The sequence below is a fragment of the Myiozetetes cayanensis genome, unplaced genomic scaffold, assembly GCF_022539395.1.
Source record: "Myiozetetes cayanensis isolate MyiCay16 unplaced genomic scaffold, myiCay2020 scf10, whole genome shotgun sequence".
NCBI classification, from domain to species: Eukaryota; Metazoa; Chordata; class Aves; order Passeriformes; family Tyrannidae; genus Myiozetetes; species Myiozetetes cayanensis.
In genome coordinates this window covers 20,356,968-20,381,403 of record NW_026086605.1, presented here as the reverse complement: position 1 = coordinate 20,381,403, position 24,436 = coordinate 20,356,968, and the positions used below count along the sequence as shown (strand labels likewise).

The following is a 24,436-nucleotide window of genomic DNA, read 5'->3' as shown; positions in this document are numbered from 1 at the left end:
TTTTCAGGGTTCATACAGGAGTCAGTTGTGCTTGGAAAGCATCGAGCAGAGCTGGTGGTTTTGGTGATCACTGTTGCAAGGTTAAGCAGGAGGGCATGGGAACATCTTTGGAAAAGCATCTGCCAGTTCAAATTTTGAAAAGGTGAATCCACTGGTTTATTCAAAGTATTTTTTGCCATAGGAAAAACTCTGTCATTTTTTTTTCTCTTTATACAGAGGAATAAATCTGGGAAAGTATAAACATTTATGCAGTCTTCTGCTATTAGACAAAGATGCGATAGTTGCATTTCTCTGTTCACAGGCAGGCCTCCTTTACAGAGGCTGATAACATATGCTACCTGTGTTTAGGCTGCCTCACAAGGGGGTAGAATTTAATGAATCTCTCAGAAAAGATGTTGCTTCATGAAGAATTGCCTTGGAGAATTTTCACAATTACAACTTCTGCACAGGATTTTTGTACATAGATTTATCTATAGTAATTTCTTCATCCAAACCGCACGCCTGGCTGTGGCACAGAATATGCAGGTATTTTCTCTTGTTGGATAAGCAATACTTCAAAATAGTTTCATCTTACAAGTCATTCTTGAGATCACTGAAAAAAGGAATAGTGATTTCCTTTTTCATTATTTATTTCACTATACATATAATTTAAAAATGTTGTCATTTCAACTTCAGACAAAGGTTTGATCACTTTCTGATAGTGAAATAAATAGAAAAATATTCTCAGCAAAAATCAACTTTCAGTAAGCAATTTCAAATTACAAGAAATGATTCTGCAGAATCTGAACGCAGAACTTTAAGTAACTTAATGGCATCTCTTCAACATTTTATTACACAGATCTCCAACTCTTACAAGTTAATGAAAAAAACTGAAAAACTGACTGAAAAACTGTCACAGCTCTTTGTAAAACAAACAGTAGGTCATGCTCATTATTCACCTGTCAACTTTTGGCCAACATTATAAGGAAATGAGAAAATTTCCATCCCATTCTTGCAGTTACTCCTCTGTAGCAGAGCAAGAAAAGCCTCAAACTAAGCTAATTACATAACCCACTTTTCTGAGCCCAATCAAGTGGTAAGACTAGTGACTCAGAATGAAAAAGCTACATAAAATGAAATCAAAAGGAGAATTACATCTCTACTAGCACTAGTGAAAGCACTAGAAAAGCCTTGACTAGTGCTTTGATACATCTCACATTCTGACATTCCTGATACAAACCATTGGGGAACAAGAATGAGCATCCACAAAAACTTCCCTGAGTTCAATATTGCATAATGTTCTCATGATGTTCTCTGCCCTGTTTGAAAGCTTCTCAGGAGTTAGTTACTACAGATCTTAAAACATTTCAGAAACCAAATAAAAGCTTGTGACACACTGTCTTCAGGAAAAAATATTTACACATATATGTAGTATCTAACTGTAGCATGTTTTTCTAGGTCAGTCAGCTTGCTAGACAGAACTGCAAGAGACTGGACTTTTTTTCCCCAGATCCAGCATTTCCAGTTTATAGGGTTTAGGTCTAGGCTTTGGTGAACTGGAATCTATCTAGGTAACTGCTGCATCATATGGGTAGGTGTGCCTCACAATACTAGGAGAACCCTAACGTAACAGTTATGTAATTGTACATAAACTCCCAATTCTAAAAATGCATGTATTTTCTGGACTGTTGTGATGACATAATGCCAGCTGAAGGATAAGCATGAGCTTGTATAGTTATGTTTTGGAATGCTCCAAGCCCAAGGTCCTGAAGGAGATCTTCTATCTAAAATGTAAGAAAAGTTCCAATGGGTTTGGTTTTCATAAGAAAAGAAGCCTCAGCATGGTAAAACCTCCAGAGATTTGATATATTGTTCTGTATTGTATTACTAGGAGCTGGGGACAAAATTAATGTATCAACAAGCCAAACACGTTGGCAGCAGCTAATAAGATCCCCCTTGTTCACGGCAGATGAGTCCTTGGTTTATTGCAAAAGCCTTGCACCTTTGCAAGTACACTGATGAAAATAAACAAACTGGTACAGGACTGGGGGCAATGACACTGTGACAGCAAATTTGTCTCCAGGCCTGCCTTCAAAATAGGTTAGTCCGTCAGATAAAAAAACCTTTTTCTTATCCTTTTCCCAAGTGAATTTCTGCCCTTTAAAGTGATACTCTCCAAGAACTGCTTGAATTTCCTGGAACTGCACAAAGCCTTCCAGCTTCATGGGTTCTCTCATCATCTTTACAATTTCACACTGCACCCCACAAACCATAACTCAAAAATTGGAGGAAAAATTTCAGAACCACTGAACTAGTAATGAAAATAAATACTGTAACAGCCCCTTCTCTGAACTGAAAAAGCATCTCCCAGATAAAAGCACAAGCTGTGAGGAACTACTTGTAGAACTCACATGCAGATGTGTCCACTGCAAGTTGTGAGAATTTTTTCACTGAAGCCATTTAGCAAAATGGAAATGTTACCTTGAGAGGCTTTGGAAAACAAATTGCACCAAAACTTTTTTCCCTCCTGAGGTACGATGCTCCTGAAGAATGCAAGCCATAAACACACTGCTTCAAAACTTCAAGTGTGGCTTTACTCCAACAGAAGTCCAACAGCAGGGGCTTTCATGACTTCATGGCTAACCCTGGTAAATAGATACTTGTTTTAGCAAGCAGCAGTGCCAACAGCTATCGCAAGGCTGCTCCACCACAGTGCATTTAGATTGGAAAGATACAAGGGATCCAAAACTGAAATTCTTCAATCTACAGTTCCAATAGACTTAAAATGAACCACAAGCTGCACAGTTAAGAATGCGTTCAAGACACCAGGACCCCTCTACTCCAGCTCCAAAGATTCAGTTTACTTGTCCACAAATTGGAGAGGAGACTTGTCTTTTCCTGAGCTGATGCTTCCTGGACACATTCCAGTGAAAAATTGCTGATGCACTCACAATTACAGAATTTTGCTGTCTTCAGTGAGGCTGTGTATATATACTTCGTTGGCAAATTTGGCTAGATGCTGGTGATACTGAAGACAGAGTAAAACGTAATTTTCTCACTTGTGTTAGCTCTGCAGTAATAACAGTGATAAGAATGTTCTATCAATTTTACCCAGTTTTCATACCAAAAGAGTAAAAAGTATTAGGGTTTGGGGTTTGTTTCTTTAACCTGAAACTTTTTAAATAAATACACCTAAGACTATCCTACAGAAAAAAATTGTGTGCCCTTTACACAGTTTTGAATGTAATTCTGGAGAGGACTTAATAGACACTGTTGCTTCACAACATTCAGACATCAGAGAGAGCATAATGTAATGTTTATTTGCAGTCTCCATTACCTCCAATCCAGATTTCAACAATTTTCATACACAAAATACCAGAGGTGCTTTCCATATGCACTCTGCTTCGATTGAAAAGGTTTACAATTGTATTTGTCTAAAACATTTGGTCAAGATTGGCTATTGCTTACGCAACTATTTACTCAGTTCCCTGGCCTCTGTACCAGAAGTGGGAAGAGAAGCACTGACCAGCCAATTGAAGAGTTATCAAAAAGCCTGAATTCAAGAACCAGAAACTCCTAAGAAACAACCATGTTAAGAGGAGTATTGTCTGTAAGATCTTTATTTCTTCCATAAAAGAGGAAGGACTACATCATCTAAGCAGAGAGCTTCCAAATTCTATTAAGCAAGATGGTTTAAGCTACACCCACGGGGTTTTTTGGGGAGGAGGGAGACAAGGGAGGTGAGGGGGAGGACAAATAGCCTTCCCTCTAACAGCAACCATAAAGACAAGCTGTTGAAAACTAGTCACATTTTGCACTCCTTCAGAAACCAAAAGGGGGAAAACAAAGCTAACCCCCAACTTACATGCTTGGGTGGATGTATAAAAATGTTAATTATTTAAACACAGTACTTCTCCGGAGGAACTTGCTTGTAGAATCAAAAGCAATGCCTGTGCAGTATCTATCTATCTTTTCAATGTCACTTTAAAAGATATACAATCCTATCTGGATATGTGAAAGCTAATAATGCCAGAGGACAGAGAAAGCAAGTAGGCAGCCCACCATTCTGTGGCATTAAGAAGTGATTAAATGAAATTCACAAACAGTTTAGTGACATTTCTGATAGACTAATCACATAGCAGTGTTCTAAATAGAGAAACAGACCCATTATCAAAATATTCCCTTTAAAAAAACTTGTAACTTGGCAGAGTACTTAATGTATATATTGTGTGGAGATAATGGCTTCTCACTTCAGATTTAGAGGAACATGGATGAAAAGAGGGTTTCCTACAGCTGTAAGCACTAGAAGTACTAATACTTTGCTTCAAGTCTCCATGTTTTGGAACAAAGGAAAACTAGCTGTTGACCCAGTTTATAAAGTCATCTTAAAATCAGCCTCTACTTTAAAACTATAAAAAATTATTTTATTTAATGGCAGAGTGTTCACCTATAGATACCAATGATTCACTTGAAGCAAAACTTAATTATTTTCTAACTGACTGGTTAAAATTGGCCAGGGAAATCAGAGCTGAAAGCTCAAATACTTTTCAGATTAACAGTAGGATGCATCGCTTCCCAGTATTACCTACCTGAACAGTTCCCCCAGGCTCCAACCTAACGCTGCCAAAACACAGATGTTTCTCATCTTGGCTACTGCATTATCAGTACTTTTTATATAGAGACAATACAGTGCTAGTCAATACAAATACTTGGCTCATTTTTTAAATTCAGGAAGTTGCCTTCTCCATGGCAGGTGCTCTATTTCAGACAGCCACACTGATCAAAACATCTCTCCATGGCAGATGCCTAAAAAAACCCACTAAAAAAACCAAGCCAAGTGGCTCTCAAATCTGTCACAAACACATTCAGGATATTTCTAGCTAAATACAGTGCATAATTAACAGTAATCTTAGAAAGACTTAACCTTTATTTGCCCATTTATTTTAGTCCACGCTTACCCCAACTTTTCCCAGTACACTGGCTGTATCACAAAACAGGTTTCTCCACAGCCAAGAAGAATCTTTTTGGGTTGGTCATTCACTTTGGAGTTGTATTACACAATATAGTTGTAAGCAAATTCTGAATTCAAAGCATGGGGGTTGGATAGATGAAAACCACACTTATACTGTATACAGAAACTGGTGTTCAGCAGTAATGCCTTTTCAAACATTTTCAATTGCAAACTCATCTATTTTCACAATCAATACATTTTTGTCTGAAAAGTTTATTTTAGTTTTCTGAACACTTTAAAGCAACTGTGCTTTGGATGTTACACAAGTGTTCAGATAGGATTAACAAAAATTAAAATGTTCGAAATTACAAATTTAATTCCTGTAAGAGCTTGAGGAAAGAAATAAAACAGAAAAGCATGACATACACACATTGTGAAGAAACCCCAACTTTTCATGCAATGGCAGGCAAGATGTAAAAAGCCACCCGAATTCACACATTTTTACACCGAATCATCAGAAAAGTACTCTGTAGTAAATCTGTACATCCAAATACATTTGGGATCTACACCTAAGTTACATTATTTAATGTTATATACACTTATTACCCCTTGTATGATGTCTAAAGGAAAATCTTCATTCAACCCAAACCCAAAAAAATGCAAGACTAACTTGAAAAAAAAAGGAGAATCACTTTAGACATTCAGTTAAAATGTTGGTTTTGTTTTAATCTAGACCTCAGAGTGTTCATTAAAAAACAAACAATCCTCTTCATTTAACATTTTGCTTTCTAACTGTACAGTAAATTGCATTGCAGAGATCACACCCCGTCTTCAGACTGTATTTTCTTTGGATGGATTTAAGATGTAGCTGGATATTACTTTAAAGATAAATAAAGGGAAGTTGGTCCAACTAGAACAAGAGCTGATATATTACATGCATATGGGTTTTTTATATATTTTTAAATTATTTTTTAAACAAATGAGTGTAGGGTAGTTGATATCGCAAATAAACCAAAAAGCACCTGGAGTCAAAATATAAAACATACCTCCTATCCTGGCAATGGCAGTAAAAATCAGAAGAGTAATCTTTCTGGAACAGTATTTTTACATAATTTAGAAATGTTGAGTACCAGGAAGACTACTAATCAAGTAGTTTTAGCAGCCAAGTTTCCCTCTTTTTATTGAATGGAACAAATGCTTTAAATAAACCGTTTGTCCTCTTCACTGAAGAGAGCTAGTCTATTCATCTTTAATGAGCTAGGTTTTTTTGTTTTTTGATGTTGTTTTTTTTTTGGTGGGGGGGTGGGCAGGGAAGATTAGCCACGTACTGTAGTAATGCCTACTGCATATAATCCAAGCATTTGCTCTGAACAGTTGGAGAAAGCAGTCAGTAAGAACCTAGGATCAATGGAATAGATGTTACTTTAAGCCATCCACAAAATGGAGACCCATATAGTGCCCAGTGTTAAAACCCAAATCTCTTCTCGCTTTTTGCTGTGCAAGTTCATCCCCAGGAAAAGAGGAACTGATCCATAGTTCAATTTTCTTATTTCCTTAGTCAATTTTCACATTAGTGTAGATTTTACGAACAAAGGCACTTGTTCCCATGTAACCAATAGCTCCTGCAAAATAAACCAAAAACATTGAATATGTTAGAGAGCTGATCATCAAAGTAAGACAGCAAAATAAACCACATGCACTTCAATAGAGAAAGTCACACAAAGCATGCACCCTGCACACAGAAAATTATCTACCTGCAATACTTGTTCTCTAACTCCAATTATCCATGCTCCCCCTGAATGTTTGGCAAGAACTTCCCTAGTCTAGCAATCTAAATCCATTAAGCCATCTTACCAAGAGGCCATGCTCACTTGGCCTCGATAAATATAGCAGCCCCCCCACTGCTGCCAATAACCTGGTCCATTTTTTCTGAACAGAGGGTAAAAAACATACAATCACCCACTCTGCAGGGAAGGTGGATGGGAGGGCAGGTTTTTATTATAAGTTACATGCCTTCTGGATGAGTGTTTTATTGGCAGATGGCTTTTTCCCTCCCACAAGGCACAAATAATAATAGATCCCCATCCCAGGAGTCTTACACTCCAAGGAGGTCTGCAGAAAGAGATTAAACAAGTAGCAGTTAGTAGTTAAAGGAAATTGCAACCTGTGGTTTTTAAATTAGTAAGAGTCATGAGCAGAGTATGCATTGTCACAGCAGTAATAAAAGAACAGGTCACTGGGTTTTGATAGGGGCAACAGTTTATGCTTAACCCAAAATACTGCAGTACTAAGGACATCCAGAAAAATGAAAGAAATGCACTGGACCAAGACTTCTTCTCAGAAAAAGATTCAGCAACTTAGCTGGTCAAACCCAGAAGCCCAGGTTTGCCAGGCTCAGTAAGTACTGTGGTCTTATCCACAGGGAATGTCTTCATCTCTTCCAACCAAAATGAGAGTAAGTCAGTTTGGCTAACTATCATGTTTGAAATGAAATTGGAAATAAAGAAGAATTAGACTACTGCTGTCAGACTGCCAGCACAGTCATAAAATATGGGAAGGATAGAGAAGACAGGGTCTGTAACTCACTACAGAGAACTCCTAACACTAAATGCTTGGATGCTTGGTAAAGAACAGCCTCTAAAGAGAAAAGATATTTTCCCTCCTTGAAGCAATAGAGAGCAAAGCATGAAACATTTGCAGTGAAGTAGGATGCATCAGAATTGCAGAAGACATGTTAAATAGAGAAGTCTAACCAATGCTAGAAGTTTTCTGCCAAACCTTCATTTTCCAGTACAAACATAAAGGGTTTTTTTTGCCTTTATAAATTACAGCCCTATAGACCTGTAGCAGGCATTGCTGTCTAAGGAGTTATTCTTGAAGATCTTGAAGAGTTTTTAAGTCCTGGGGATGACGTGTTAATTTATGAAGTCAGCCACTAAACTGTCACAAGATTTTGATTTTTAGACCCCCAAAAGCTGAAAATTCAGACCTAATCAGGAAATCTGCACGAGGCAGACCTGATACATTGTTTCAATATTTCTGGAGTGGTAGAGAGCCTGTGGAGTCAGCTTTTGTACTGAACAACATTTCAAGTTGTATAAATATCATTGCAACCATTTTGGTGGGCAGCCAATGAGAGATCTGCATTACTAACTTGGGCGAAGTAGGGTTCAATTAAAACAAATATAGCACATACAAGATCAGGTTGTTGCTTTAAAGCCTGCCCATCCAAGGGGAGACCACTACAGCATTTGGACAGACCCAAATGCGGGCTGTGAAGAGAGGTGATGTGAGCTTAGAATCACACAGAGGAACATGCAGATTCTTCTGTAGCTTGTCAAGAAATTAATCTGTCTTATGCAGTAAATGGACAAAATAATGGCACTGGACTCTGGTTTTAACACTCGTAATGTTTTTCCTGTTAAAGCAAACACTGTCAACAGACCCAATGCCCATTTTAGTTGCTAAACTCAGATACACTGCAGAACTTGTTCTTTGAGAGTTCCTCTAGTGATGTGATGCCAGGTATCACAGAGACTAGAGAGAGCAAGGCATTAATTGTGTTTCACTTGGGATCTAGAGAATGCATGAGATAGAAGTGAGGGGGATGAGTAGAGAGCAGCAGTCACATAAGACCACGAGCTCTCATCCCCATAAACAAATCATAACCTATTGTGAATCACAGGAGCCTTATCCATGAAGGCCACTAGTGGCCAATACCCAAGGCAGGGGTTAAGCCTCAAGGCTACTTCACAGGCATTGAATAAAACATGGGGCAGGGAGGCGGAAAGCCTAGGCAATGAGGACTAAAGAATGTCCTCCTGAATCAAATGCAGGGCAGCTGGCTCATCTGAATAAAAAGAACAGAGTAAAGGGAAATATTTTATTTATGTATTAAACACCTTACCAGATGATATTTATAACTTGGTTATGGCCTATATAGGTTTTGTAGAAATAGACTGCAATCACATTTCAGCAGAACAAGCTTTTAAATAAAGAAAAATATTCAAATACTTAGGAAGAGCAACTACAAAACAAAAAAAGATTAATTCCCATCTATTACTTCAAAGCAATTAAAACTTACTACAGTTGTGCCTTTGAAAGTACAGAATTTTTTTTAAAAGCCCTTCAGGCATACTTACAGTATTTATTTGGATGCTGAAGTGTGGTATTGCAAGAGGCCTTTCTATACCATGTAGCTCCTAAGCCATCCACTAAGTTGGGGAATAAGTTTTATTCTTTTCTGTCACTAAGAGGAAACATGAGGAGCTCAAAAGGTTTGGAAGTTCTCATGGGCTCCCTACGGTCCAGCCCCAGCACTGAGATGCTCTGCAGAGAGCAGCAAACTTTGTGAATCAAAGCATCCCACTACATGTGGGGTTTGAGTTCACTAGGCATTGTCAGGGGCATTAAAACCAGAGCTGGATGACACATGCCCACAGAGTTTCCCTGCGGCTGCTTCGGGCCCTAACGAGTTGGTCTCGTACCCAACTGTGTGACAGCGAGCGCGCCCATTCGCGTGAGCCCCCGCAGAACAGCTCCGCACACTTTTCACAGGACACGTACAGTCAGGAGCACACACACTGAACAATTCCTTAACACAAATGTCTTTGTTAGACCTCAATGGCTGCAAGTTCCCTAGACAAATGCTTTTTGACAGGGGATTTTTTTTCTTCACTCCACATGCTGAAAATGGGAGTTCTCAGTAAAAAGGAATCTCACAGCTTCTCTTCCAACACACTTAAAAAGACAAAAAGAAATCTCAATAGTGCTATGAAAATAAAGTTTAGTGTGCTAAAGTATTTTCTGTTTTTGAATAAATTTGGATTTTACTCTAATATTCCATCAAATAGTGTCCTACCATGAGTAGAAAGCATTTGACAATCTTCCTTTTCCATGTTTTAAAAAACATTTTTATTACAGAAACTGGTGGGCAAGCTTGGCTTCTGCATCATACACATTTTAATCAATACCAGCCTGAGCACTTTAAAAAGAAAAGATTAGAGCTGAAAAGTATAAGCCTATTAAAGAAAAAAAATGGCTGCAAGACTACTGAAACAGCAGGGAAGTCTTGTAATGTGCCAAGAACCTGATGAAGCAAAACTAGACTGTATGAGAGAAAAGGGGAACAGGTACTCAACAGTTAAGAGATTAATTCTCTCCACTTTCTATAAAGCATTGTGATATTACCCACTCTCTTGAGATATCAAGAAATCTATACTTTACAGAATTAAGTTCCTGTAAGACGTCATGTGTCTCGTATAAACTAAAAGAAATCCTCCCGTTAGCTACAGGACCATTCATTCACTGCTAAGAAGCATTAAATAAAGATCAAACATAAAAGGCAAATAACATCACAGAAAAGTGCAAAAGAATCAAGAAGCACTTTCTGAAAGTCATGAAGAAGAGGATGAAAATAAAGTTAACAGGTGAACAAGTTTGTTTGACTTTATCAGATGACCTCCATGCCAGGAACTATGTTTTTCTCTCAACATTATTAAAACAGTATCTTAAAAAAAGCAATGAAATCCAGCTGCACACAGGAGCACTCTGCACTCTCCTCACCTGGGAATATTTCAATACTTATTTCTCAAATGTTAAACTGAAGGTTCAGCCCTTTCTGCTCTGGTCACCCTCATACACACATGCCCAAGATACAGACTGCACTGTCATCAGTATTGTGCTACCATTTATGCCTCAATGGATATACCCAGCTCCTTGTCTTGGGGCAATAGTAAACACTGCGAAGCAAAATGCTAGCATGGATTCAACTTAATTTGGAATTTATTTTGAAGAATTTCTTGCCAAATATTGAGTCTTTCAAGTTTGCATTGAAGGTGAAATTCTCTGCACAGTTCATAAATTATCTTCCTACCAGAAGACACAATCCACAAAAATCTTTTATATTAGGTCAGAACAAAGTATAAGCAGAGAACTCTTCAGATTCTTCTGAAAGATTTTAAGCTTTTTTGAGCAGACCTTGCAGACACACACATTCCACCACCAAAAGCATGAGCTAAATTCAGAAATAAGACAGTCTGAAAAATTCTGTCAGAAAAATGTCAAAATATCTGAAACTTACCACACATTATTCCCAAAGCTGTGCTAAATACTGCCATATAACCAAAGTAAAATGATGTTTGAAACAAGCCATACATCCTGAAAAAGAAAGACAGGAATTTATGCTAGGTATTTTCCTCAGTTTTTTTTCAATAAACCTGCTTGGCACTACAGTAATCCGATACTCAAGCAAAAAAACTACCACTTACTTTGTCTTGAAAAAGTAGTAGTAAAAGGAGTACATGTAAACATAAATCGCAGTTGATGCCGCAGAAAGAAAGCTCGTCCATTGCCTAAAAGTAAACACACATGTCCATCATGCATCTAGCCAAAAGGCTTCCCAAGAAGATGCACAGTGCACTTGGAAAAGACACATCTAGACTGAAGAAACATTACTTTTCTACAAAACTCTCAGTGTGGTTCACTAGGCAAATAACGCAATACTTACCACCTGTAATCCTCTGCGTTTAGCAGGAAATACGTACAAACGATGGTCACACAAACGGTCACAATGCAGAGGATAACCAGAACCAACATCATAAAGCCATAAACGTAGTAGATCTTGTAAGCCCAGAATGAAGTAAAAATGAAATACCTGAAGAAAGTAAACAAAATATGCAGATGATCTTGTAATTAAACTTAAATTATTATAACTTTTAATCAAACTGTCAAATAGCTGACATGCTCACATTTCAATAAAAATTGATCCAAAAGGGAGGATTCCACCCAGGCAAACAATAACAGCTGGTTCCATGAACCTGAAAGATATTAAGATTAGGTTAGGGACAATTTTAATTTTTCATTTATAAACATATTAAGACCAGATAATTAATATAGCACAGGGCATTATTTAAAAGGCATACTAACAAGAATATTTCTGTCTCATACCAGCTAGAAAGAAGATTCCCTCAAAAATGTCATGTGTAGGGATAAAAGAAGGAGTTATTCTCAGGAACATAACACTCATACCTATCACCTACAGGCGATAAGGTTAACCATCTAACCAGCCTTAAAGCCACAAAAAGAATCTCTCTTGCCCAAAAGGGGACTAAGCAATCAAGCCTCATGACATCCACTAGCCTTGAATGAAGGCAGTGAAAACTCAGTGCTGTTGATGGCTACAAACAGTACAAAGAAAATTTTGCAAGATAATGGTTATATAATTAAGAACCAGTGTTTATTTTTAATGCTATACTGAGTCATGAGCATATGGCTAAAAATGAATACTCAGCTACCTGAAGATGATACTGTCACTTACTAAAGATGACCTCTGTGTAGTACTTGTGATGATGCTGACTCTAACTGCTAACCAGTGATTTAATTTGCAGCTTCTTTTATTATTTATAGGGAGACTTGTCTAAGTTGATGGTATGCTATTTCATCATCTTCAAGAGAAGTATCTTATTTCTTTTTATCTGTCATGCTGATCCAGAAAAATCCATCAGATTCCCAAGATACAGGTCACAATATAAATCACTTCTGAGCTGCACAAGTCACCACTAAAAACAGACTAAGTGTGATGCACTTCATGGACATCACAGGTGTACACGTTTCAGTGCCCCCTTCACTTTGTCTGTTCCATTCCTCTGAACAGAGAAAGCAAGAAAAATCTATTTAAAAAATCCTTTGAGGATATTTTAATTTCCATAGCTTGCTGCTTCTGCTTCAGAATGAAATTAATAGGAAAAAATGACTGGATTAATATTTTTAAAAAAACTTGCATGTACTTTTTGAGACTAGGCACCCCTTTACATTCACTTCAAAAATAATGAAAGCTTCTTCACAATTCAAACCATACATCTGTAATATTTTAGGCTCTGTGCCATCAACAAAAGTGCAGAATTGGGAACAGCATTGCAAGTTTCTCCCACCATCACCCTGCAAATATGTCTCGGGTTGTACACAGAGACCATTAGTCGGAACACTTCTGCCTCCAAGGCACACTCAAATCCTAAACCTGTAAGAGGCATTAACTAAAGAGGAGAGGTTTTAGTTTCAAGATACTAGACAAGAACTGGATTGGCTCCATCCCTTCTATAAAGGGCTAAAAGGCATTTCAGGCAAAACGTGATTCAGTGATCCAGGATGTAAAGTCTGCTACAACTATTAACCATGGTGTTTTAATTCAAAAGAAAAATCGTATTATGGAAACATCAGTTGAGCTGTTCTTTTAGACACAACTCAATTTAAATAAAAAGTTATTCCAGAAAAACTGAACACCTTAGAAGTTATTTCAAATGTACAGAAGTGATTACTTCTAGTTAACATTCATGCTCATCTTTACCATTTCTTCTCTGGTATAGGACGAGGCACTGCATTGACACGACAGGGAAAATTAGGCTGTCCTGACAGATTTCGGCCAAGAATCGTACCAACCAGGTTCAGTGGAAGGATGACAAAGAAACAAATACAGCACACTGCCACCTGTAAGCAAAACAATTGAAGTTGTAATTAAAAAAACCACGTATAAGACAACAAAAGAAGATAACCCACCAGTATTAGTCCTTAGTAGTTATTGCTGTAGACTTATACTCCTACTATGAAGCATTAGTCAACATACCTAGTTTATCAAATGGAAGCATATTTTCCTGAGAAACTTTCTAATAAACATTATTAAGTATATTTTCATGAATCAGTTGAGAGAACAGAACCATTACAGACCATTTTACTGTTTCCACCTAATCATTATACTCAATACACTGCACAGAAAATAAATGGAAATCTTCATGGTACTTCATAACAGAAAATGTCATCAGTGTCTCTTACACTTTTGCAGAGAGTGCTATCCCTGGGAATTAACATCTAGCAGCTAGGCAGTTGCACACAAAATTACAACTGTTAGGTGAAAAAATTTTAATCTAATAAAAAAAAGACCCACACGAGAATTGCAAAGCCGTGTCAGAATGTCACCAATCAAAATTTTGGGTTCAATTTTTTCCACTCTGCACCAACTAGGTTATTAAGAATATAGACCGACCAAGTAAACACTGACCACTGGTATGCAAAGATTACACTATTTAGAGGCACAATGGCCCTACTTACATAGAGAATTCCAGTTTATGCACAATGCAGCAAAATCAAGCCAGTGTTCCAGCTCTTTCCAATGGAACAACCTCCCAAAAAATTTACCATGAATCATCTTTTTTTTGCCAGTATACTTATGTAGCTCTATTTTTGCTATTCCTTGAAGGCAACATAGTTTATCTCCCAAAACAGGAAAAGTTCAAGTATTTACCAAGACATTCACTACTCTTAACTCGTCAGCACAAAATGAATTAGCATTAGACAGTTCGGTAACTTTTTGATATTGATAATTAAAGACAGAACAGTTGCCCATAATGCAATAACCACAGTTCTGAATGCTGACCCTGTGACCTTTTCTATGCAAACATATGAAAATACTGCCTTTTAATGGCACTGTTGCCTGAGGCTCTGTGTACACCCTGGTGCCTCCTGAGAAAGAAGCTGTATTTGTCTTTCACTCCATCAGAATGCAAACCATGGCAGCACATTAATGCAAAACAACGGACAGAGGAACAGGTTTAAGAGTCACACACTGACTTGCTTAAGAAGCAGCTACTGCAAGGATAAATAAAAGCTGTTCATGTATGTTACATCTACAGAAATCTACTGCAAGCAGCTGAAAAGCAAGAACTATGATAGCTCAATACAAACTCAACATTAGGTGAATCACACAAGTTCAAGGCAACATTTGACTACAGTCAGTGGGTTATTCCTCTGTTAATGACTTGTATATCATTACTAGCTTAGGTCAGATGGGAATGGAAAACATTGCCTGGGGCTGGATGGAGCAAGCCTTCATGCTTCACAGAAGGGGTAAACCAAAGTGGTGGTCAACAAGCAGAAGCACTTTCCAGACTGCTCTGTATATCTTTGAGGAGAGGTTATTAAAGAATTACATCATGAGCCACTAAAATATGAAGCTTCAATGGTAAATACGGAGAAGCTAAGTAGTACTTACACTTGCAGTATAAATAATAGAATATTAAGGCAGGTTTTACACAATCAATTCATATTTAGTAGCTCCCATTTATCTTCTTCCATTACTCAAAACAAACCACAGGCAAAAAAACATAATATGTTAGGTAGGACACTGAGGTTGCCTAAGAATAAATTACAGAAGTATACGACTTGCTCCATTAATGGATGCAGGTTCTGCCCTTGAAAACTGGTCAGACTAAATGAATGAGCAGATGAGAATTTTCAGAGAAAAACGTCAAAAAGTATCAGAAACATCAAACAACATCATCTTGAGTGCTACCTTTATTAAAATCCTCACCAAAAAGTCCCAGCTTGTTTGAAGTGCAGTGGGTAGAAAAGATGTTAAAAAATTAAGATCTGGATAGGGTTCAAAGAGTTTCTAAGTTGAACATATTGAAACCATTTCCATTTTCAAGAAAAGTGTGCTCTGCTTCCTGCAGCAAGGCCCTCTGGGTGTGTTGAGTGGCCCCTGCCCATGGTGCTCTGTGGTGTTCTAGCAGGTAGGTTTCATACCTGGCTGAGGCAGAAAGCTCAGACCCAGGCAGCGTGAAAGGGCATCTGTACTGCTCATCCAGTCACAATTGTCTTCTGCATCTATCAAGATGACTGTAGCTTAATTTCTTGATCTCAGAAATTTCCCAGCTGTGAACAGTGGTAGAAAGTGAATCCACTACTTTACTGCATAAAAAAACTGTCTGGGAATAGCCTTGGATTCCAAGATCACCTGGAACAACACTTAGTAGCTTGTATTTGTCCATCTGGTAAAGCACGGCTAGTATGGGGAATATACGTAGAAAGAATATAACCCTGGACAAGGATCCAAGCATGGAACATTCAGGCCTAATTACTGATTAGCTGGCAAACTCCTAGCTGAAAAAAGGCTGGCAGTAACATCTAATTCTAATGACAAGCATTGCAGAGCTGAATGGCTTCAAATCAGGTGGGCAAGCAGAAGACCCAACTTGATCCAGCAGGGCTTGGCTGTTGTGTTATCCAGAAAAATGACTAAGTAGCAGCTTTGAAATCTAAAATGTTCATCTGCTTAAAACAAGCTGAGACAGACCAAGGTTCCTTAAATAATGGCTTCAGTAAATACAGTCAAGCTGTCCTCAGCACACTTATAACTGGCATCTGTCAGAAAATCTGAGTGCTTTTGGTTTCATTATCAGATCAAAGCATAACTGATAATGATGTAACATCTTCCATTATATTAACCATCAGCTGAAAAATGAACTGATCTCAGACAGAACAGCTGGCATCTTCAGTGAGACCCAGTAAGCAGCATTAGATAAAGTCACCATTTTTTTAAACAGTGAACTGCCACCTGTCAGCACTATGCTATGTTCTGAGGACAGTGGGAAGTGAAGCATGTTTTCTTCCCTTTTTTCATGAAGCCATCCAGGAGTATGGAATGATCTCAGACGACTTTGCAGTGCAAAGGAGACCCAATTGAGCAAGCAAGGATAGGCCATAGTGCAGGCTCCGCAATGCCTTCTACTCCCACCTGCCTCTGATAAGCTGTCCAAAACAAGAGACATGAATGTTCTGTCTTCTGAGATAAGCCTACCCTGCTGACAGCAACTTGCTGGTAGGTTGACCAACACAACTGATACTGGTTGTACACACCATGATGAATTCAGTAGCATCTTCTTTCTTGCTTTCCACCTGCTGTCTGAATCACAGGTAGTCTACCTGCTCAGATTGATAATTGGTGAAATTAATTTCTTCACTCTTGGTAGTAATAGTCTTCTCTGGATGTGAGAGATGACTGGAGATAGCTGGCCGTTCGACCTTTTCAGGCACATTCCTCCTAATTTCAGATCTAAGGTGAAGACAGTGGCCCCCCTCCAACCTAAGCAAGTAGTCCTGTTGCCACAGATGGCAAGGATAGTGATGATGCAGGCTGGGCAGTATCTAAACCCACAGAGTTTAAATCCAAAATGAAGCAAACACAGGGCACTGGGGTACACAAGTGTCTTAATGATGAAATTACGAGATTTCTGCCTAAAAGGTTTTCGAGATCAAGAATACAACAGTAAAAGCAGTCCAGGCACTTACTGGCCTCCATTTCACCATCACAAATGGTAAGCAGAAATGAAGGCAGGACCAAGACACATACCTGCCCTACCCTCCTGCAGAAGCCTCCCTGCAGAGATCACCAGTAACACACTAAAAAACCCAAACCCAAATAACAGCTGTTGTGTGACAGGCAGAGATAAGTAAGTCAGGTCTTTGTGACCCTTTTAAGCCAAGTATTACTGTAACATCAGCCAAGAGAATTTCAGAGAAACACTTTAACTACCACTTCATAAAACATAAATAATGCAAAGAGGTAAATATACTACACCAACAAAGCTGATTTTTAAACAAGCAAACAAGCACAGGTTCTCTATAATCCATATTACTGAAGATCAATTACATGGGTTTTTGTACCAAGCCAGTACATTAAAAAATACTTAATCCATTTTGACTGTTGCATTTTTGTTGTAAAAATATCTTATTTGTACACAAACTCCTGATTTAGTTTGCAGGTTTTAGTTGCCATAGAAAAGACTGTCAACCTCAACAAGCCTGCATTCTAATTCCTTTTTGCTTTGTTTTGATGGGGAAAGAATATCCTACTGTCCTTGACTGAATGTGCAGAACTCAGTTTTCCGTATTTGAAAGGAAACATTGTCAGGAGGGATATAATTTATGTCCTAGTGTCATGTGTTTCATATTTTCTGACAACTGTAGATTAAACTTCATTCAAAGGTGATAATTAAAATTTTTATGAGCATATCTAATATTAAACAGCTACTGGCAGGCTATGGTGCCTTGACTGCTTAATGCACAGGGAAGAAAAGCAATAAAAATTGACTGTCAAAGCAGCAGCTTGATCTTTCCTGTCAGCTACCAAAACTGCACTCTCAGTCATGAGATTCTCTCCCATACAGAGGTTACTGAATTTGTTCAGTGCAACAGTTTTCAGTATATCATCTGGCCAAACATTACAGGAACAAGAAAAGAACAGAAGGCTTCAAAATAAAGTGGTATTAATTTTATTACAAGTTGTTAATCTAGGGTGCTGTTCTGGCTAATAAATTGAACTGCTGAAAATGAAGGCAGAAGCATTAAGCTGTGTCTATTTTCAGCAAAACTAAGGGTTCTGACCAAGGGTTCCACAGTCACTTCCAAGCAATTTGAGGAAGCATCCTGCTGAATGTATGTAATGGGATTTTTTTCTATTTTTAGCCAGGTGTATTTCCTTACCTGGCTCAGGGAATGAAAATCTTTGGCACTACTGGGTCCTCTTTTTTTTTGGTGGCAGTCAATACTCATATCAAGTCAAACCTGCCAGGGAAAGCTGCAGCCTGGATTAAGCTCTCTGTCAGAGGAAACACTTTTTTCTTTTCGAAACAAGGTATAAAAGATGCAAACAGGGTCTCAATCCCAAGAGAAATTCAGCGTGCTTAACCTTGTTTAATTAAATCATTAAAAATGCACACTGGAAATGCTAGCCACAAAGGAATCTACTGCTCAAACAAAACAAAACCAGTACATCTTAAACAGTTAATAGAAGTTGCATGGATTCTGCAGTCAGAATATTACATTAGTCACAGTAGCCTTAATGGAAATCTTTAAATTATGTATTGCACACAGAACAACGTAAGCAGTCACAACTTATGAAATGCCCGAATTAAGATGGCACCTTCAAATTCAGTCATGCTGTACTCAATAGAAAATCTGCATTACTTAGTATTTCTGCACAGAACTACTACCACGCTCCTCAAACATATATGGAGAAGTCACTTCACATGCCATTATTCAAAATTCTTCTTTAATGTTCCATGCTCCACTTTTTACATATAATTCTAACACAACAAAATAGAAAGATGATTGATAAATACACTGAAAAGACTGACAAACATCAACAGAAGGTAAGTCAAGGTGTCCACCAACTTCAGAACTTGATGTTCACCAGTTAACAGGATATAATATAGAAAATACATGCAAAAAATCAAATCTGGGCTCCAAAAGAATGAATAATTGAACAGGACCCATTGCATTTCTATAGAGGTGAAGGGATGAGTGAGAAAAGCAGAGATTTTTATATCTCCTTTATATGTCTAGGGACTGAAAAGCTTTAAACTAAAAAGTTTTAAAAAGCTCTCATATTTGAATAAAATCTATCACATTTTAGACTGCATTCTGAAGGAATGCCAGTTGAAAGATATCCCAGGGAAGAGTTCAGGCTCATGGTGTATTTCACTGCAGAAGGTTTGTCACTCTAGAGGTAAGATAGCTTGCACATATTTCCAAAAGGGCTAAGGGAAGAGTCCCAAGAGTGAAGAATGAATTCAGAAAGAAGCTCTAGATCTTCCCAGGTCCTGCCACATCTTTGTGGAGACTCCAAACAACAGGAGTGAGTTATACAAGGTGAATGAAGTTCTTATGCTCAAAACAGACTACAAGGTCAGTAAGATGCATGAAGGTCCTGAAGAGCCCAATCAATTTGAGCATTTCGAGACAAGGTGTAGAAGAGCAGATAGCAGGATGCAGCAACTAGGTGTTAGCTTGGATGTGTCTTGGCTTTGATACTATCAGCTTGCCCTTGCCTAAATTCCATAGAAAAATCTATCTGGAGGGAGGAATTAAGTCACAGAGGCTCCCTAGGTTCACTGGGAAGTGGCAATGCCAAATGGGCAAAGCACAGGATGACACATGCAAGAATGGCCTCAGCAACCTTTTAGCTCAGGAACTTTTTCCAGCAGCTCAGTTTGTGCTTTTTCCAGATTTGCAGCAGTCAAGAACAGGGGACAATTCTTGTCAGCAATTTAAATCAAGGAGGGTGGTTTCAAGACATGCCAGGGTAAAAGGAAGTAACTTCTGCATTGTAGTACATTTAGATTATAATAATAATAATAATGGTCAGTCTTCACGAGCGAAGATCCGGGGAAGGTCTTCACACCTTGCCACCGTCCAACATTTAGATTACAGAGGTTTTATTTCCCCAAGAAATCAGTAGCAGCAAGTTTGCATTTTACAGTTCCGGACACTTCTTTACATTGAAAACAAAGGTGGAAAGCTACAAAGCTACCTCATCCATAAAGCCAGAGGGCTTCCTGGGGACTTCAACCTGAAGTATAACATGGTAATTGCAAGCAATTTCTATTTCCTTCTGCAAACCAGCTTGTTGATTTGAAGTCATTAGAGCGTTGCTCATTCTGATGAAGTTTCCGATTCATAACCTGCTCGCCTGCTAACTCTGCTCAAGTTTTATTGCCATAGTCACAATGATTCAAACACTCTCATAAAAACTTGTGAACATTAAAATCACTGTGAATAGAGTCCTAACATTCTGGTTAAGTGAACCCTGAAGATTTATATATCCATTTGCTTTTGGTTGCACGTTCCCATGATCTTAAAATACAAATCAGTTGAACAAATTCACAAGAAAAACTTCAGCACAGGTGGAATTCCCTTCCCTCAGCATTCCTGGCCTCCAAATGGGAATACAAGTGAGAAATGCGATAGCATAACTGCTTGCTCAGCACTAAAACAGAGCCTCTTCGCACATATCAAAGATCAGTGCTGTAAACTTTTATGACAGTATTGTACATGGCTGCTAGTGTAAGGAAGAAAAAACAATACAATATTGCTTTGGGGCACTGACCGACTAATACAAACATATTCAAAGATAGAATTTTAGTGTAATTTCTTGAAGAAGAAAATCAGAAAAAAAAAAAAAGTGAAGAGTTTATAAACATGTTTAGCTTTATATTATATTTAGTAGTTTAGTAACAATGAATTCAGTGTAAAAAGTTGATATTTAGGCATGCATTGAAAATACTGTTAATAAGGAGATGACTAGATCCAGCAAGATACATATAACGACTCTTCCATCAGTAAAAAATTGAAAGTGTTTGCCTGAAACTGAGAATTGCCTATCTTGTTGTTATCAGTTATAATCTCTATCACATTCATTCATTAAAAATGTGTTCTTAAGAAGTATTTCCAGTCACATACTGAATTCAATTATATTCCAAATAATACAATATATAAGAAGAACGCATGATACTAAGTTTCTTTTTGTGGTAGATTTAAACTAAGAAGAAATCCGAGGTCACTCAAACATCTCTGAATGGTCTGAACAATGTAACATATCACAAAAAATTATATGCAAAGAAGAAAGCTATAAAAATTATTAAATTCCAAGGTTTGCTACAGATATTGAAAAGAAAACAAGACTCCCTGTATGAAGATATTCTTATAAGTTAACAGTGGTACTGCACAAAATTAGAAAAAGCAATTTTATGATGCATATTTCAAAAAAATTTCTACTCTAAAATAATACCCCTTGCAAGATCAAACAGAAATTCTGCTGAAGTGGCAAGTGATTACTTCCTGCATTGTATTCACAGGATTATTTGAGGTTGCTTGAAAGGGCCAACACAACAAACAAAATCCTGACAAAATCATGGTTAAATGAAAAAGTAATCCAACAGCATAGGTTTTCAAGTGATTGGGTAAATATACAGACCATAACTGGATATTCAATAGCACTACACAAAGTGAAAACAGTGAGTCATTTTCATAAACACAGATTTCCTTGGAATGTCTTATCTCATAATTTATTTTTATTTTTCTGCTTCCTTGCAATGACTTGGAAGCAGCTTTCATTTGAAATCCTTCTGTATTTCATTTTAGATTACAACTGGTGTGCACTGGGCATCCAGAAGAAAATTCACATTGCTAACTTCCCACGTTTTTAAAACACTAAGCTTGAACACAAAGCAGAAGAATCATTTTAAGCAAAGAGAAGACTGGTTTTGGCATCCAGCGGCTGTTGCTATTGTGATTAAAATGAATTATACTTGAAGCATCTTAAACCCCTCCTACAATAAATTTCTAACTAGGAAGCTAAAGCTATGACTCACAGTTGTATTTAGATTAAAAAATAAAACCGGTGGTTTTCTGTGTCTACAGTGGTGTTTAAATTCTCCAATAAAATGACTCACCATGGTTCCAAATGGTATAGCTCTTGAAGCGTGATAATAGATGGCAATGAAGTTAATGAAGAAGGCAGTTCCACACACCATTGCTGGAATGAGGAATGCTCCGATGAACATCTGCTTTATCCATCGCCTTCCTGTAAGAAGGGACATTCCAATGAGACCAGTGAGATACAGTATATTTTATTTAAAAATGTGTTAGCAAGCTCTCCAGGATTTAGATGTTAGACAACTTCTCCCACAAAAAGGTGAAAGAATTAAATACCAACATACTACATCAATACAAGAGCCAAGAGTGAACTAACAGTTTCATCTGACTCCTGGTAACTCACAAGGTGCAGCACAATTATCAATTAGTAGGCCAGGTGAAAAGACGGGAGAAGCAATACAGCGGGAGAACATTTCAGCTGAAGAACAGCATATGCTGACTAAGCTGGCCAAAGGAGCCGGGATATGAAACCTAAGTGTGTATGTAGGCTGCAGATTAGTAGAGACAGAGAGAGCAGAGCTGGCCCTGTGCAGAGCCTGCTCACATTCCGAGAGACAGGAGAGCTCAGCACTGCTCCCAGGACAACTCAGTGATACAGCTGCCTCCTGGCAGCACCTGCTCCATGTTGTCTTGACCCAAATAAGCTGATTCCACACATTCAGGACGCATTAAGGAACTGGCTATCCCTGGTATACAACAAACTGCCACGGCATTTAGCACACAGCAGAACTGAACCCCTCACATCTTCAACAGCAGAAAAGGTAGAAGGAAAGTGATTTCTAAGGGAGCAGCAACACTTGTTAGCAGTTATTACTAAGTTTACAGCTCCCTGAGGAGCTCAAAGAAACTCTCTGGGGCAATACCTTAAAAATTTTCACTGTTTGTATTCCCTGTACTTTTTATGCTCTTAAATACTGTCTATAATTAAATTTAATACATCATAATATTAATATGCAGTAAGTAAAAACAATAAAAATATAGCTTATTTTTTTATTCCAAGACCATCATATGTATTTTCACCATGAGCCAACATAGTCAGCATTTCATGGCTTGATACATGTTCAATCTGTAAAAAAAAAAAGGCAAATCTGGCTCAACTATACAGCATGGTACATATCAGAACAGCAACCCTAATCTGCCTAGATGTGTTTTTGTACAAATTGCTAGGTTTATAAGCAAGCCACGTGAAAAGAAACATCTAGCCTCCAAACTCAAGAGTACAGCTGATACTGAATACTAACAAGTATATCATGCTAAAAAGATATAAATTTTCTTTTGCGAACTTCCCAGAATTATTTTTTCTAAAGTACTCTAGAAGATAATAGATATTGATTACTTTTATTGCAGCAGAGAGAATGGATGAAGCCAATGGACTGCAAGGATCTAACCAGTCATAACTCAGAGGCACAATGGGGAGCATTTGAAGACAGCCTGCCCAAATCTGCTGTGTCAATTTTATTTGGCTTCTGCTCTCTACTGATGCTCATTGTGATTTGCAAAGTATAAAGTCAAGCACATAGCAGAAAGTAGAATAACCTTCTTTAAAAGATGATATAAAGTGTTTCCCATTCCCAATTAATGGTAATAGTAGTAAATAATCTATACTTATCCTTTTCCTGTTAGCCTTACATAATCCCCTAGTACCTACAGAGGAGGACTGTGTAAGAGTCATCCAGAAATGACATGAGCTGTTTAACAGTGTGTAACAGAAAAGGGAGAGGCTATTAAACTCTGGATGTCATGAGCCAAACAATTATATACAAGACTATAACAAGCAATTCATATGTCACAACTGCTAACAGTTCTTTAGCTCTTGTTACTTTTAAATTAACCTAAGACTTCAGTTACCTCTTTAGAAAGTGTAGCCAATACCGAACAGATAATATGAAAGTTAAATATACTCAAAATGGTTTTGTTTATTCAGAATTCAATGGATTCCATCTGAATGACCTAACTCCACAAGGACACTTATCTATATTGGTGCAAAGTAGAAAATAATAACTTCTCCATTTAACAATGCAATGAAAATGCTGAAACATGAAAACAGTTTACCTCCTTGTCTAGCATAAAGGCTTCCTCCAAAATATCCATTCACTGGCGATGTCGCAGCATAAACAAATATAGCTGTACTAAGCATTGATCCTCTCCTACGAGAAGGGATTTTTTTGGTAAATGAAATATAAAACCAAACATGATTAGAGCAAAAAAAAAAATACTGCAAGGCATGTATTTTTAGCAGAAGCAGTTATTTAATATTTTTATGTAATACAAAAATTTAACAGTGCTTAAATTGGGAAATCTGCATAAGAATGAGAACTGTTTGTATCCAAAGCTTTTGTCCAACCTTAATTCAAGTTTGTTTGTTTGGGAAAAAGAGTTTTGACATACTATGTTCTTTTCTAACATGCATTTATTTTTCACTGGAGTACAAACATCTTCCCTCTGATAAAAATATTCTGA

At 37.7% G+C, this 24,436-nt stretch overlaps 1 protein-coding gene across 1 annotated transcript in view; it reads right to left on the bottom strand.

The window, feature by feature from the left end:
- Positions 1-3,278: 3,278 nt before the first annotated feature.
- The window catches only part of TM9SF3 (transmembrane 9 superfamily member 3), a 44,482-nt gene continuing 23,324 nt past the window's right edge, over positions 3,279-24,436 (bottom strand). The window contains exons 8-15 of the mRNA XM_050338677.1: positions 24,029-24,123; positions 21,994-22,124; positions 13,275-13,414; positions 11,680-11,748; positions 11,439-11,585; positions 11,200-11,283; positions 11,013-11,089; positions 3,279-6,552 (exon numbers count right to left, since the gene is read on the bottom strand). Coding sequence (XP_050194634.1) covers positions 6,485-6,552; positions 11,013-11,089; positions 11,200-11,283; positions 11,439-11,585; positions 11,680-11,748; positions 13,275-13,414; positions 21,994-22,124; positions 24,029-24,123 — 811 coding nt within the window. The 3' untranslated portion in view covers positions 3,279-6,484. The remainder of the gene's footprint in view (positions 6,553-11,012; positions 11,090-11,199; positions 11,284-11,438; positions 11,586-11,679; positions 11,749-13,274; positions 13,415-21,993; positions 22,125-24,028; positions 24,124-24,436) is intronic.